General features: G+C 39.8%; 1 protein-coding gene across 2 annotated transcripts in view; it reads right to left on the bottom strand.

Annotated features, from left to right (window-relative positions):
* UBE4B (ubiquitination factor E4B) overlaps positions 1 to 16,856 on the bottom strand; it is a 159,388-nt gene that overhangs the window by 19,787 nt on the left and 122,745 nt on the right. For both annotated transcript variants that reach the window (XM_049877871.1, XM_049877870.1), the window contains 5 exons: positions 13,021 to 13,120; positions 11,766 to 11,893; positions 10,814 to 10,912; positions 9,799 to 10,034; positions 2,897 to 3,023 (listed from right to left, as the gene is read on the bottom strand). In XM_049877871.1, coding sequence (XP_049733828.1) covers positions 2,897 to 3,023; positions 9,799 to 10,034; positions 10,814 to 10,912; positions 11,766 to 11,893; positions 13,021 to 13,120 — 690 coding nt within the window. The remainder of the gene's footprint in view (positions 1 to 2,896; positions 3,024 to 9,798; positions 10,035 to 10,813; positions 10,913 to 11,765; positions 11,894 to 13,020; positions 13,121 to 16,856) is intronic.

Below are 16,856 nucleotides of genomic sequence, written 5' to 3'. Positions count from 1 at the left end.
ATGTCTTCAGGGGATATTTTTGGTTTAAGGTTTAAAGATTATCTCAAGGTGATAGTTTCAGAGATTCACCCAGCTTCCATGGCTCCAGAAAATCTGGGTTCCATAAGAATTTGAAATTCTGTCCTGCATTTTCCCTCTTTTGATCAGGATTCTTCTATAGAATCTTTGATCAAAATGTTCACTAACGGTAGCCTGGCCCTATCCAGTTGTAGTCTCATGGCAAAAGAAACAGTTCGTGGAGAAAATCCACCATGCATTCCATATCCTCATACTATTCCTGATGCTCCTTCTTCCTTTGTTGCTCCAGGCAGACAGAGACCAATTGTTGTGCCTTGGATGGCTGCTTGCAAGTTTTTAAGACCCCAGGCACATGCAATGAACAAGGAGGTAGAACAGAAGCACTAAAGACATTATTAGGCCTGTTAACTGAGATGTCCCATGAAACCATGACCCTAAACCACCAAACCAAGGAACCAAACCCCATGAGGTATTTGGTGTACATACACAGCCTCAGCAGGTTTTTTTTTTGGTAAATACATCTATCACACAATGGTTTTGCCATTCTTTTTAATGAATAGTGATTAATTCATTCCTATAGTATGCTGGAGCCACCTTTCAGGGGCTGATAATAGCCAGTTGTTAAATATTCTGGAAATTTGTGAGCTGATTCCTTGGTAGTTTGTATCTGGCCACAGTGGAACTGTTTACACCACAGAAAACCAGCAAATGCTAATCCCCCCACCCCAATCGCAGGTTTACCAGTACACCTCTGGCTCACTCCCTGAATGTTTTTAAGTAGACAAAACACTGTTCCAGACTAGAAATATGGTTAAACTCACCAAGATACAAAAAAAGCACAAATAGTCACCCACACAAGAGACAAGAGACTACTGATATAGTTAATTCATATTATAAAGAAAAGCACATTGAAGAAAAAGTAAAACGTAATTATTGATGAAGTAGGATATTAGTTTATAGAACTGAAGCTTCCATGTAAGGAACTGTCCATCTGATCATGTTACAATGGAGGGCCTTGCTGGTGAGCCAAGATAGCTTGGCCTGCCTCCCTTAAGAGACTCTAACTGGCAGACTAGTGGAGAGAAGAGGACTACACTTTAGGATCGATGTCTGTATAATTAGGGGGTGGCAAGCCCACCCTGGGGAATAGTAGTGCCCACAAACAAGGGCAGGAGGCCTTGGTTTCAGGAACATTAAAAGTGCAGAACAAAACCACATGATCTTATCAATAGATGCAGAAAAGGCATTTGACAAAGTTCAACACCCATTTATGATAAAAACTCTAACCAAAATAGGAATTGAAGGAAAATTCCTCAACATAATAAAGGGCATATATGCAAAGCCAACGGCCAATATCACTCTAAATGGAGAGAACCTGAAAGCATTTCCCTTGAGAACGGGAACCAGACAAGGATGCCCTTTATCACCGCTCTTATTCAACATCGTACTTGAAGTCCTAGCCAGGGCAATTAGGCTAGACAAAGAAATAAAGGGTATCCAGATTGGTAAGGAGGAAGTAAAGCTATCACTATTGGCAGATGACATGATCGTATACATGGAAAACCCTAAGAAATCCTCCAGAAAACTACTGAAACTAATAGAAGAGTTTGGAAGAGTCTCAGGATATAAAATAAACATACAAAAATCACTTGGATTCCTCTACATCAACAAAAAGAACACCGAAGAGGAAATAACCAAATCAATACCATTCACAGTAGCCCCCAAGAAGATAAAATACTTAGGAATAAATCTTACCAAGGATGTAAAAGACCTATACAAAGAAAACTATAAAACTCTGCTACAAGAAATTCAAAAGGACACACTTAAGTGGAAAAACATACCCTGCTCATGGATAGGAAGACTTAACATAAAAAAAAAAAAAAAAGTGCAGAACAAGCCTTCCCAATTACACTATGCAGGTCAAGCTGTGGGCCTGCCTGGTCTCCTAAGCGTGTCCCAGGATTTTGCTGGAACATAATACTGACCATAGAGTAGTTCACGGACACAAGGAATTAGAGAATTTATTCTATAGAAAGCTATCTAGTAATGGTTATTCCATTAATAACACTCATTTTTAGAGGGATAAAGGAAATCCTGGTGGCATAGTGGTTAAGTGCTACGGCTGCTAACCAAAAGGTCGGCAGTTTGAATTCACCAGGCGCTCCTTGGAAACTCTATGGGACAGTTCTACTGTGTCCTATAGGGTTGCTATGAGTTGGAATCGATTCGACGGCGGTGGGTTTGGTTTTTTGGTTTAGAGGGATAAAATGTCTTCTGAAGAATAACTCAAGAGTTCAACATTTTCATCTACCTCTTTTTTTTTTTAAGCACTTACAGACTATGCAGATGGAATTACTAACATCCAGGTGTCAGCAGTCACTGAAATTTCAGGTAGGTGTATAAAAATTGCTTGATCAAGCTTTAGGGCCTTACTATTAAGAATGGCATTTCAAATGACGACCCTAACTTAACTGCTTCTAAATCTAAAGTCCCCCTAACATTTCTAACTCTAAGGTTTGAGGCAATATTCAAGAACACTATAAGCTCTCATTTCAGTCGTTCTGGCAACTTCATATTCACTGTAATCATAGAAACATTAAAAAACACTTAACGCATCATCTCAGAATATTTATAGATTCTTTCTTTATGTATACCATCCCCGAAGAATCTTGGCAGATCTAAAGTTCAGCAATATCTTGCAAGCATAGACATTTAGATAACCCTGCCCACATTTAGGGGTGCCATCTGGATAACTTTAAAGAAGGCTGAGACCAAATAAACACAATCAACAAGAATCTAGCTGTGAAAGCTTTTAAGCCACAATCCTACCTGTGATTTGCAAGAGAGCAAGCTGGGACATTAGGGGACCAATACTTACTTGAATTCCTCCATAAAGGTTCCATGGTGAGCTATGTTTTGCCAAAGGCTTTTGAAAATGGTGCTAATGTGATAGCGAATTGTGAACTTGTCATAGAACTCGCTGGTGGCTCCGGTATGCTCCACATCTAAAGAAGAAAAACAAAGAGACTGGAGGATACGTATATTCTTGTCTTTCTAAAAGCAGTCATTGCTGTTACAATGTTATCCAGTGAATATAAAGCTGTAAAATCAGAGGCCTGATAAAATTTCAAGTGTATCTGGTATGTACGGCAGGAGAGAAATTAGGCGTTGGTTTTAAGGATAAAAATTTCACAGTGCAGGTATGGCAAAGACATAATACCAAAAGGAACTGGGCTGGGAAGTCACTTTGCATCATTGGGTAGCATCAACTTAGCAATGACTGGGAGCTGAATTAGCATACCTTCCCCCAATTTCAAGTTATGGGTTTATAGATGCTACAAATGAGCATCCCTGCGTGGAAAAAAATTGAGTTTAATTTTATTAAGCGCTATGTGCCTATTAAATGTGTCTTTATTATTTTAAAAACTTCTGTACTGTGGACATTTCCAAACGTGTACAGAAGTAAAGAAAAGTATACTGAATTCCCATGTACTCATCAATGAGCTTTAGTGATTATCAACATCCCTGCACCTATTAAAATGGAACAAAGAGTAAACTTGTTTATCTGAATGATGAACAGTTTAAGCACAAGAGAATCCTGAATTCATAATAAATCTCAAGAGGAAAAACCATCAGGTAAAGTCAAAGGCTTAAGAAAAAGAAAAAAAAGTAAAATAGAATACTATTTTTCATCTGTCAAATTTGCAGCATTACAAAAATTGCAATCCTGAGTGTAGGTGAGGATATGAGGTAATAGGCACACTAATAAATGCTGGTGGGAATGAACAGTGATACGATTACTTTAAAGGTAATTTTGCAAAAGGTACCACAAGCCATAAATACGCCCAATCCCTCTGACCTACCAATTCTATTCAAGAAAACACCTGTAGGCATATTCAAAGACTGATCTCTAAGGGTATTCACTAAAGTACCATTTATATTAGAAAAAATATAAATAATCTAAATATCCAACAGAAAACACAAAAAAATATTTGTGATATATTAAGTGAAAACTACAAGTTACAAAACATTATACAGTTTGGGGGGCATAATCATTACACACATGCACACATACACGTATATAAAGCTGGAAGTATATACAGCAAACTGTTAACAAAGATTCTCTGAGTTAACAGTTTATCACAGATTTTAATTTTCTCCTGGGTTTTTTCTAGATTTTCCAATTTTTTTTCAGTGAACCCATGTTATGACTAAAATAGAAAAAAAAGTTATTTACAAGTAAAAGAAAGGAATAAGGTAAATAACACCTACCACAGAAAGATCCGAAAACACTAATGTACATTAAGTCAATCTTCCTTTAAGATGAACTAAGTGTCATTTTATTAACTGTATAAAAGTGTAAACTAAATAAAGTGTGGAGAGCCGATTTAAGCAGAGCCCAACACAATACCCTTTATATCATCTAAAACTGACCATACTGTGTCCTGAATACAGCTAATGTTAAATAACTATTTTTAATACAATACCTAAACCAAACTTGTTGCTGTCGATTGGATTCCAACTCATAGTGACGCTACAGGACAGAGCAGAACTGCCCCATAGTGTTTCCAAGGCTGTAATTTCTCTCCTGTGGAGTGGCTGGTGGGTTTGAACTGCTGACCTTTTGGCTAGCAGCCGAGTGTTTAACCACTGTGCCACCAGGGCTCTTTCACAACACTGTTTTTCCTACTTCTAATGTTCCCTCAAAACTGTACCAGTCCAAGTTCTAATTTCCAAGTACTGGTTCTAAAAGGAAACCCTGGTGGTGTAGTGGTTAAGTGCTACGGCCGCTAACCAAGGGGTCAGCAGTTTGAATCCACCAGGCGCTCCTTGCAAACTCTGGGGCAGTTCTACTCTGTCCTATAGGGTTGCTACAAGTCGGAATCGACTTGATGGCACTGGGTTTGTTTTTTTTTTCTAAAAGGCCTTAAATGAACTGGATTCCTGCCAACCTCCCCTGACCCCCTCCACTTCCCCCTTGCTCACTGTGCTCCAACCCCTCGGGTCTCTTTGGATCTCTTTGCTATTCCTTGAATTCATTAAGCTTGTCTGTACTTCAAGGCCTTTCTACTTACTGTTCCTTTGCTTGCCACACTGTGGCCTGATAGCATCTTATGGTTCAAACTTTTGCTCATTTCTGATGTTACACAAAGGCCATCTCTTCTCTTCAGAGACCTTCCCTGACTGCCCTGCTTAGAAGAGATCCATGCCCGAGAGCAGTGGGATGCAGGCCTCAAATTCTTGTAAAAAGACCAGACTTAATGGTCTGACTGAGACTAGAAAGACTCCAGAGGTCGTGGTTCCCAGGCCTTCTGTTAGCCCAAGACAGGAAACATTCCCAATGCCAACTCTTCAGACAAGGATCGGACTGAACTATAGGATAGAAAACAATACTCGTGAGGAGTGAGCTTCTTGGCTCAAGGAGACACATGAGACTATGTGGGAAGCTCCTGTGTGGAGGGGAGATGAGAAGGCAGAGGGGGTCAGAAGCTGGCTGAATGGACACGGAAATACAGGGGAGAGAGGGAGTATGCTGTCTCATTGGGAGAGAGCAACTAGGAGTATACAGCAAGGTGTACATAAATTTTTGTATGAGAGACTGACTTGATTCGTAAACTTTCACTTAAAGCGCAATAAAAAAAAAAAAAAAAGAGATCCATGCCCTCCTCCCGAACCCACAGTCTAGAAGTATCTTAAGTATTTGTTTAGCATCTGTCTACCAACTAGAATGTCTGATTCAGCAAGGCAGGGATTTTGACATCTTCATCACTGTGCCTTGCATTGAAAACAGCGTTAACACACAATAGGTGCTTCACAAATATTTGTTGAATTAGTGATTGAAGCCACTTCTGCGAATGCTGGCCTTCCTGATTTAGATCAGTTTTAGTAAAGAGAGCAGTCTTGACTAAACAAGTCTAGGTTATCACCGTTCTTCCAAGCTGTAAGTAGCCCCAAGCACTACTGGGAGCTGTTCATTAAGGAACTGGCTGCTGTGATATAAATAATTTTTATATTGAAACTATTTCTGAAACTAAAATTTGAGCTTCAGCATTCTCTATGCTAGAATACTATCGCTATGGTGTGTAAGAGAGAGGTTGCTCCATGTACCTCTGTCTTACCCGTAGTGACTCTAATTCACGCGCCTATGGCTCTAAGAGTCAGACATGTTCAGAACTCAGGGCCTAGACCCGTGGGTCTTAGACATGGGGCTCATGGACACTTGGGGGAGCACCTGTGAAATCCCACAGCAGGGGGCCCTTTTTAGTTCTGGCCAATTCCTAGCCCCCCTTAGTTCTTCCAAGGGCCTTGGGACTATCTGGTCAGTTCCCCTTTTCCACACACAGTTCTGGGCCGGGTCCTCTCTAGCCTGTTGTTAGCTGTAGGAAGAACAGCACAGCAACCAGGAGCACCTGTGCTAAAGCCCAACTGCTGAGGCTGCTGGTCTGCCACTCACCGGCTGCTGACCTTCAGCAAGCTTCCTGACCTCTCTAAGCTTCAGTTTCCTAATTTGTAAAATGGAGATATTTATAGCACCCATTTTTAGGACTGCTGTGAGGATTAAGTGAAAGGATTAGTAAGCGCTCAATAAGTGGTGGCTATTATTAGTACAAGTATCATCTATCCAGGGCCAGAGGGCGCACTGTTCCATGGCAAAGAGGAAACGGAGAACAGCACCCACCCAGTGGCGCTCCACCAGGCAAGAGGCCTGACCCTGTTTCTGTTCCTCCGTACATGCGTGCATGTCAGCACACATGCACACACACTTAATGCCAAAGCCACAATGACGGCCCTGAGTCATTAACTGGGTACAAAATTCATTTTATATATATATATACACACACACACACACATATATACATATACACATATATACACACATATATTCACACTAATAATACATGCTTCTTGTAGAAAAATTAAAAAGTTCAGGTTAAGTTAAAAAAAAAAAGCTATCCATAATGCTACCATTTGAAAATAACCAACTAACTATTCATATTTTGGTACATATCCTTCCATATGTTTTTCAACTAAACGTGTGCTTTACATACTGTTTCATTAACTTGGCATGTAAACATTTTTTTTTGTTCCTTACCCACTTAATGAACATAACCCAACATTATTTTTCATGGTTCACCTAGGCCCAGTGTATAGATAGACTGTAATATATTTAACTTATCCCTAATTGGTGTAAGTATAGGTTGTTTGTAATATTTTCACTACAATGTATTGTAAACAATGCTACAGTGAATATCATTACAGATAAACCTTTACATGTATTTATAATTACTTCCCTAGGACAAATTCGTAGAAATTAAATTTATATGTAAAAGGATTTTCTGGTTATTTAGCTATTGTCTCTCAGCTCCAAACCTGCCCTTTATCCTGTTTTGTGATACTGGGGCTGGACTCTGCAAACCACATTTTTCCTTTGCCAGCTGACACTCCGTTAGGTTTGCCAAAAGGGCACAGCAGAGGAACTGGAAAACTGGAGGAGAAAGGACTTGGTTCATCAGTCTGTTTGCTGTTCCTGTCAGCAATGGCTCTTCATCCTGGTGGTAGCAGTTGGCTCGTTTCCAGCTTTGTTCTGCACTCACAGAACTAGCACCCTCGCACCCCCTCAGAGACACCAGCACCAGCCACCACACTTGCTTCCTCAGAGGTCAGGGTCCCAGCTCTGGGAAGCCTTCATTTGAGCTGCTAGGTTCTAACAACCCCAGACTTTTCTCTTTGTCCAGCAGCCCTCGGACAGACGACAGCTGCTTCCTACAGCTATAATCTGTGTTACCCCAGTGTTCTGTTTTTGCCTTTTCAGTCTTCTGATATTTACTTGACCAGTTCCCTATATTAAATTCTCCATCTCAAAATAATAGGTATGTTTCTGCTCTCTTAACTAAACTTTGGCTGATATAAACATTTTTTAAGGCTTTCATCGTGGACTGCCAGAAAAGCTTTATCAATTCTTCTCATGAAAGTTTTACAGTGCTAATTTTTGTACACTGGCTATAGAACAGATTAAATCGGTTTTTGCAGGTTAGTTTATTTCTCTGCAACTATTATGTCAGCACTTAAAAGACAAATTTGATAGGTGAAAAATGGTACCTCATTGTTATTTTAAGAAATGAATTATCTTCAGCATAACTAAGTCTGATTTGTGCAAGATACTGTGCTAAGTCCTGTCCTGACATGTGTGATGCGTCATTTGTAAAGCTGTGACCCATGGCCCGCCCCTACCAGGGCTAAGGGATGAAAGACAAGGCCTGGAGAGACAAACAGGGGTCTTTTGCCTTGAAGCACTCTCTGCTGTTGCTAAACTGAAGATGCTACCAACACTTCATCTGCTTCAGGTTTAAGAAGATATGGGCAGGCTGAGGAAGGGCAGAAACTCTAGCTGTTGCTCTGTGCTGTCGAGTCAGTTCTGACTCATAGCCACCTTACAGGACAGAGTAGAATTGCCCCATAGGGTTTCCCAGGCTATAATCTTTTGTTGTTGTTATTGAGAATATACACAGTAAAACACACCAATTCAACTGTTTCTACATGTACAGTTCAGTGACACTGATTACATTCTTCGAGTTGTGCAATCATTCTCACCCTCCTTTTCTGAGTTGTTCTTCCCCTAGGGTGTAATCTTTCAGGGAGCAGGTAGCCAGGTCCTTTCTCTCGAGGACTGGCTGATGGGTTCGAACCATCAACCTCTCAGTTAGCAGCTGGGCGCTTAACCATTGCGCCACCAGGGCTTCTTGAAACTCTTATTAGATGCCACAGAATAATAGTGCAAAGGGGAAAGCAGGGAGACAAATCATTGGGATCCTCAGAAGAGAAGAGAGGAATGACAGCACCGGATCAAAACGAGCAGTAGTAGGAATCCTCAATGCAGCAGCTGCTCCTGTGAACAGTGAGGGACTGTCTTCCAGGCAGCCCAGGGCTTCTTACAAGAGTGCCGGTAATATATGGTGAGTACGCTCTACTAAATGCCATTGACATTTACTGAGTGCCCAGAACACGCTAGGTTCAAGAGAAGAAAGCAGACAAGACACACTTCCCTCCCTTGAGGGATACACAAACCAGCAGCAACACGTTCCGTTAGTATAATCACGTGCCTTTGCTAGAGGACAGGTTAATAGGTCTCACAGGTAAGCAGCTTTACGAAAACACATTTGTAGTTCAAAAGCTAAATTAAAAATCAAATTTGGAATTCAACCCAACCACAAAAGGAAGGCTTCTAACAGAGCTCTCAGTTTTGTTCACAAATTAACCTAGGACCTAGAACAGTGCCTGGCAAATAGTAGGCACTCAATAAACACACGCTGAGCAAGTGAATGAGCAAACACTTTCAGAGTCTCCAAGAGATCCTGGTTTCACTGGTTTGAGTGGGGTCTGAAAATGAGCATTTTTAACATGTGCTCCCTGTTTTACCCACACTTTGGAAACTCTTGTTAGAACTAATGCTGTAGGCTCAAAGCTAAAATGAACCAGATAATTTCACTCAGATAAAAATACCAACTTGTGCCACTGAAACCAACTGGATCTCAATGATACCATCCGACTTTCGAAGGACACTGATGAATCATAAGAGACTAGTGATATTTCCACTACTCAGGGGGAAAAACCCAACAGAACAAGTGCTACTGGTAGTGGGTTAGTAGGTTATATTAAAGTGGATGTCAAAGTAGATGTCAGGATATTAGGTAACAGGTTTAGAGTAACTTCATTCAGTGTCTATAGACAGCCTCGCCTAACTCTGCCTGCCATGTGTCACTTGTATACACAGCAACCCACCTGTATAAAACTTCATCAGGGATGGTACCAACAACTTGGTGGAGAGAGGGTGGTTCTCAATCATTTCAAAAAACTTCTGGGTTCGTGGCTGAACGGCAGGATTGGTCATAAACATGACTTCTACCAGTTTGGCCACCAGGTACGGATTTCGGATATAGTTCTGGTTGCACAACATCACAACAAGGAACATCACAATATCCTGAGTGCAGGGCTCATAAAGCACCTGAGGAGAGTATCTGAAGAGAGGGGAGAAGAGAAGAAATCTCTGAGAGACTGAACTTGGGTGAACGCTGATGTCATTAAGAGAGGAGGTGAACGCAAGAATGGGTTCAGGGGCAAAGATACTGAATTTCCTTTAAGACTTGAGTCTGAATTGATTACTTACTTTATAACTAGGCTGATTCAAAATCTAATGCTTATATTGGCTGTAGTATAATATATTAACTTATTACCAGTATAAATAAACCAAAGCTATGACTAAGTCAGATAAATTTCACTAAAGATCTTCACTACCAAAAAGTCTTTTAAGAAAATATTTGACGGAGTTAATTGCTCTAAAAAAAAAAAAAAAAAAAAAACCTGGAAATAGAGGCTTTAAAACTCAAACCATCTCTTTGTAAGCTTTCTCTAATTTTGGTAGAAAATTCAGAAAAATTTTGGGACACAATATAGATGTGGATTATTTCTGGCTTTTGGGTGTTCACTCAGATATTTATAAACTGCCCGCGCCTTCTGTTTCTCAGAAACACATACTCAACTATTAGAAATTCAATTCAATTTTCACAGAGTACATTATTATCAACAATAATTCTGCTGCTGTCTTCAAGACATTATTGGAATTGGCCTGTTGCCACAACTGGGTTTATTTTTCCATTCTGGAGGCAGTATTCAGTTAAAGCAATTACATAAAATGTCAGGCATAAAATGAAGGCTTGTAATGTAGTTCCTAATATCATGTACACATCATACATAAAAACACATTAGAACAATTATGTAATATTTTAAAGGTACTTACTGTACAATAAAAAATAAAAATTCAGCAACATCTTCTACATAGAACTCAGGCAATGCTGCAAATACCTTGGGGACATCTGAATTTAAAGGCAGTGTTACACTGTCAAAGAAGAAAAATAAAAACACAATTTTACAAAGCGAAAGTTAATCCTGGCACATCAAACCATAGGGAATATTACCCTTCCTTACAAATAAGTATTCTACCTGGGAAAGAAATCTCAGGCTGTAACTACATGGAAATTACACAGAGGCAAAGCAGCCACAACCAGAAATGAACAAAGAATAATGAAGACAGTGGGTATGTCAGGGTGGTGAAATTGTATGTGAAATGCTTTTCCTTTTCTTGATTTCCTTAACGTTGTTAAGGTTAATACAATAAATAAAATTGGAAGAAGGTAAAAAGGTCATATTGATCATTTTGTGTAACTCAAACTACTTGAGACAAAACAGCTTCACATGTATTTTAAATAACATGTCCTACTCCTATAGAAGGGTTGGGTCAATATCACCAACATCAACAACCAGAGACTTCATAAGAATGATGGCTGCCTGGAGGAGATGCCCAGCTGATGACAAAGAGATCAACACTGTTCTTAGCTCCCTCTCTGAATTAGCTGGGTGTTTTCCTGCACCCCAAGTTCAGGAGAGCCTAACAGCCTGTGATCTTCAGCTTTCAGCTTCCAATTTATAGATTTTCTTTTCTATCAAAGACTTCATAACAATTCTTTAAAAAAGCACTTTGTCAAAATGAAAATACCAGGTGCTGACATTAAGGGAAAACACTTATTACTAATTACATACTCATTTCAGTCTATAGAGATGTACTAAGGAAATAGAAAAGGGAATTCTTGATCAACGATGGGTTTTGGTTTTAGTTATCGACTTTGCAGGACAATAAAGACAACCGGGCCCAGGAGACTAGAGATAAGGACAAGATCAAAGAGCACACTCACTCAGGATAGGCAGGGTCCAGGATGCGGAGCAGCAGCTGAATGAGAAGGCCGTAGAAATTCAGACATCTTCTCAGGAAGCTCTCATCAAGTAGGCCGGCATCAGCACAGGCCTTGCACCGTACCAGTTTCTGCAGAAGTAGGTACGCATCCCCCAGAGATCAGTCACAGCTAAGTACCTGCAGTGTTACTGGGCAGGGAATGGGGCCAGGAGCTGGGAAATCTAGGTTCTAGAGCTTCTTGAGCTCCATCTCCAACTAGCTGCGGGGTGCAGGTCATGTCTCAAGATCTTTCTTGTCTGAGAAAAATAAAAAGGTATGCCACGCAAACCACTGAGTGCAAAGCCTAGCACAGTCAGTGCTGGAAAAGGTTATTTATTACTGTTACATTTAAGTGACTTGACTTGGGGGAGGGGGCTGGCAGGGAGGGAGTCTTTGGGAGTCAGGGACAGTGGGAGGAAGCCAAATTTGAGTCTGAATTCCAGCTTCATCCCTTAAGAGCTGCCCTTGGGCAAAAGCTTACACCTTGTGGAGGTCTTGACTATTAGTAAATAAAACTGAGATCTTAATTTGTACCAGAATGCAATGTCAGCTAACCTGTCCACATACCATCTTACTAGCAAGAGGAAGCATGAGCAGCTAACATTCAGCTTTTATAATTTAAATGTGTTATCTATTCTTTCCTTGTACAACTTCAGTCAGCATTTGTTTTTAGCTATAAAGTCTCATAACCAGAAATCCTCCCATGTAGAGTTAGGTTCTATGTGATGGATCATTGTAAACTAAAAATGAAGAATGAGGAACAAAGGAAACAGGCCTTCTCATGATCACAAATCCCCCGTGTCAAATATGAAAATACATGGCTGGATATATTGGAGTGAGTGAGTGGGTGGGTGAGTGACTGAGTGTGAGTGTGACTGTGTGTGTGTTGTGTGTTAGGGGTGAAGGGTGAGTCTTGCAAGAGGTAGGGAGGGGAGTGATATTAAACTGAGGATAACAAAGCTAATAAGAATTCAGGTTATGACTGGCATTAGCCCATTACATTTGCATATTCTGACCTGAGACTCAAATAATTATATATGGATACATGGAAAGTATCAATGAGTTTTAAAATGTACTATTTTATCCTGAGGGCGGGGGAAGAATAACAATAAAAGAAAAAATAAGGATGCTGAACTATTCACTCAAGATTCATATTCTGGTGAGAAAATTACTATTATGAGGCTGCACTATAATTATTCCAAATTAACTACACAAACCTTAAGCTGAGTTTTGCAGCGTTTCAGCATTTCGCGGTGTCTAGTTGCCAGAGGGGAATCTTTCCATTGGCTTTCATTATTTTTCAGATCTTCCACAGTTCTGGAATCAAAGACTAACAGTTAAATGACCGAAAACACACAGATCCAGTTTATCTATTCATCTCGACCATTTGATCGACTGTAAGACACACATTTTTCTCCCGACCTTTTCACATCTTTAAAATCAGGCTGTATCTTCAATTCACTGGCAATTATGGTTTAATTGGCAGCATTTTTTTATTGGTTCCTAAAAAATGATGTGTCTTAAAACTGATGGCACCTTCTTGCTGTTGGGTGCTGTCAAGGTGATTTCAACTCATAGCAACCCCATGTGACAGAGTGAAACTGGCCCATAGGGTTTTCTAGGCTGTAATCTTTACAGACGCAGATCACCAGGTCTGTCTTCTGAGGAGCCCTGGGTGGGTTCAAATCACCAACTTTTCCGCCAGCAGCCGAGCACTTAACTGTGCTATCAGGGCTCCTTAATGGCACTTTACATATGATGAAATATAGTAATCCTTTCAGAAAGGAAGTACATTGCTCCCTTATTTGTTTTTCCAGAGAAAAAGAAGTCTCTTATGAAAACTCAAGGTTACCACGCCTATTCAATTACCCAAAGCAAAAAGCTGTTTTACTAACGGCATTAGTTTTCCTCTTCAGTTGTTTACTCTGCTTGGAATGCTCTTCTCTGCGATTATCTTTGTGGCTTGTTCCTTTGCTTCCTTCAGGTGTCTGCTCGAATATCATGTATGGGCAAGGTAAAGTCTCCCCTGATCGCTCTACATGTTGCATATAAAGACTGGCTCATTTAACGCCATTTCAACCCTTTTCTATTATGACATTGTGTCAGAGACTAGAGGTTTATGACCTAGCTGAAGGAAGAAGTGAATATCATGAAGGGGCAGCCACACGGTTCTGCAAGCACAGTGGTGGTGGGGTTTTGGCTGAAGCTGTGGCAGATGTTCTATTGTCAGGCTAAAACTATGAGTCAGTTCTACTCTGTCCTATAAGGTTGCCATAAGTTGGAATCAACTTGACAAAAAGGGTTTGGTTTTGAGTTTTTTGTGAACATGTTACCTTCCATGGCAAAAGGGACTTTGCAGGTATGATCAAGTAAGAATCTTGATTATCTAGGTAGGCCCAATGTAATCACAACAGTGCTTTTAAAGAAAAGAGAAGTCAGGAGAGTCCAAGCAAGAGAAGGAGATATGACGACACAAACAGAAGTCAGAGAGACAGAGAATGAGATTTAAGAAGCCAGGGGCTGGCTTTGAAGACAGAGGAAGGGGTCATAAGCCAAGGAATATAGGCAATTGCTAGAGACTGGAAAAGGCAAGAAAACAGGTTTTCTCCTAGAGCCTCCCGAAGAAACACAACTTTGATTTAGAACTTCTGATCTCCGGAACTGTAAGATAATAATTTATGTTGTTTTACATCACTAAGTTTGTGGTAATTTGTTAAGCAACAATAGGAAATGAATATAATGATCAATACAGTTATTGCCACCAGAAGAGGCTACAAGTAACTGGACCTCAAGAAAATGGGCCTCTGGGAGCAGTTCTTTGACTGGGCTAGTTTGAAAGCAGTGAAGACCCCCTTAGCATTAGAGGATGGAACATTAGTAACTCAACATAAGAAGATAATTTTTATTCAACATTGTACTAGAATTTGTGACCAGTGCACTAAGGAATGAAAAAAAGAAGTAAAGGATAGTAAAGAAACAAAGACAACTGTCATCATTTACAGAAAAAACGATTACCATACTTTTTACGCAAATTATACGTGCCTTCTATGTTTGCTTGCCAACCTCATCTTCCCCCTGAGGGATATTTTTCTAAGTGCCACTATGCCAATTTCTTTTGCATGTTGCTGTAAAAAATTAGCATAATGCACTTATGAAAATACCTGGGGGTATGCAAAACTTGTACACAGAAAATTTCAAAACATTACTGAGAGAAATTAAAGAAGACATAAATAATGGAGGGATATACCAAGAAGAACAAAGATAGTCTTAAAGAACAAAGTTAAAAGATTTTTCATTACCAATTATCAGACCCTATTACAAAGTTTCATAAGGAAGACAATGTGGAATGGGCTAAAGATGGATAAGTAAGTACGCAGTGGAACATGATGTATTTCAGAAACAGCCCCACACACAGTCAGTTGATTTACAATGAAGGTGCCACTGCTGTAGGAAAAGTATGATCTCAGTAAATGGGACTAGGTTAACTGGATAACCTTAACACATCTTGTCTCTTACTGCATACCACATACAAAAATCAAATCCAGGTTGACTGTAGACCTAAAAAGGTTTTCAATAAAAGTACGACCATAAAACTTCTAGAAGATAACAGGAAAATATCGTTATAATGTAGAGGTAGATAAATATATCTTAAATAGAATGTAAAGCAGGAATTAAAAAGGAAAAGACTGGTGACATGAACTATGTCAATGTTAAGATCGTCTGCTTTATCAAAAGAGTCTACTTACAGCCAAAAGACCTTAACCTAAAATATATAAGAATTGCCTACAAAATAATAAGAAAATAGCAGACAACCCAAAAGAGAAATGGGCAAAAGACTGGAACAGGTACTTCACAAAAGAAGATATACAATTGGCTGAAAAACAAATGAAAAGGTACTCAACTTAATTAGTCATCAGGAAAATACATATCAAGTCACGAAAGTCCCTATATATCCATCAAAATGGCTAAAGAAAAGACAGAAACCACTAAGTGGTGGGAGAAGGTGTGGAACAATAAGAGCTCATCATATCCTATGGATGGAGAGAATAAACTAGAAAATTATTTGGCAATGTCTACTCAAGCTGAACACATGCATAGAAAAATATGGAGGAATTTCATAATATTATGGTGAGCTAAAGAAAGGAAGGTCTGAAATGTAAAAATGAGTGGCAAGCAATAAAATTTGTGAACATGTAACCCATTGCCGTAAGGTGATTCTGACTCATAGTGACCCTACAGGACAGAACCGAATTGCCCCATAGGTTTCCTAAACTGTTATCTTTACAGGAGCAGGTTGCTAGGACTTCTCTCCCATAGAGCCACTGGGTGGATCTGAACTACCGACCTTTCCGTCAGCAGTCAAGTGCTTAACCACTGCACCAATAGTAAACCAAATCAAACCAAAACAATAACGCATCCCTGGAGGAACTGTGGACTTGAAAGATGCAGGGTGGGTGGTTCCCATTGCACTCCTACTTAACCATCCTGTTTGAATGATACATAAGATAGATGAGTCTTGAACAATGACAATAAATTAATCAGTACTGATTCTAAATTGCATGGCTGTTCCAAATGTGGTCATTTTGTTCAGGCAAACAACACAGCTTCTGGCACCTGGTATACAAACACTGAGCTAACAAATGTGTTTTTCTCTATCCCCGTGGAACACCAGAAGCAATTTGCTTTCACCTAGCAGCATCTGCAATACAGCTTCAGTCTTGTTTTGAGATTTTGTCAAAATCTCCCTGGCTTTTTTTTTTCTGTGCCATAATTGACTTTGCAGAGGTTGCAGGACATAAGGCCTGATTCCTATTGATGGTACCTTGCTGACAGGGTCTGTTAAGTAAGAAGTAGTAGCTATCCTTCTTGTCTGGGTAAGATAAATGTAAATCACAGATTGAGAGATAAATCACATGCAAATTCAGATAACTTTCACCTCGAAAGTTTGAGGGTTCAGTAGCCTGGAATTCCATCCAAAGAAAAACAATAGTTGATATCCCTAGCGTACTGTATCATTAAACAAGAAGCACAAAACTTGTTCAGACTCAGTATT

The sequence above is a fragment of the Elephas maximus genome, chromosome 3, assembly GCF_024166365.1.
Source record: "Elephas maximus indicus isolate mEleMax1 chromosome 3, mEleMax1 primary haplotype, whole genome shotgun sequence".
NCBI lineage: Eukaryota > Metazoa > Chordata > Mammalia > Proboscidea > Elephantidae > Elephas > Elephas maximus.
This window is presented reverse-complemented; position numbering and strand designations above follow the sequence as displayed.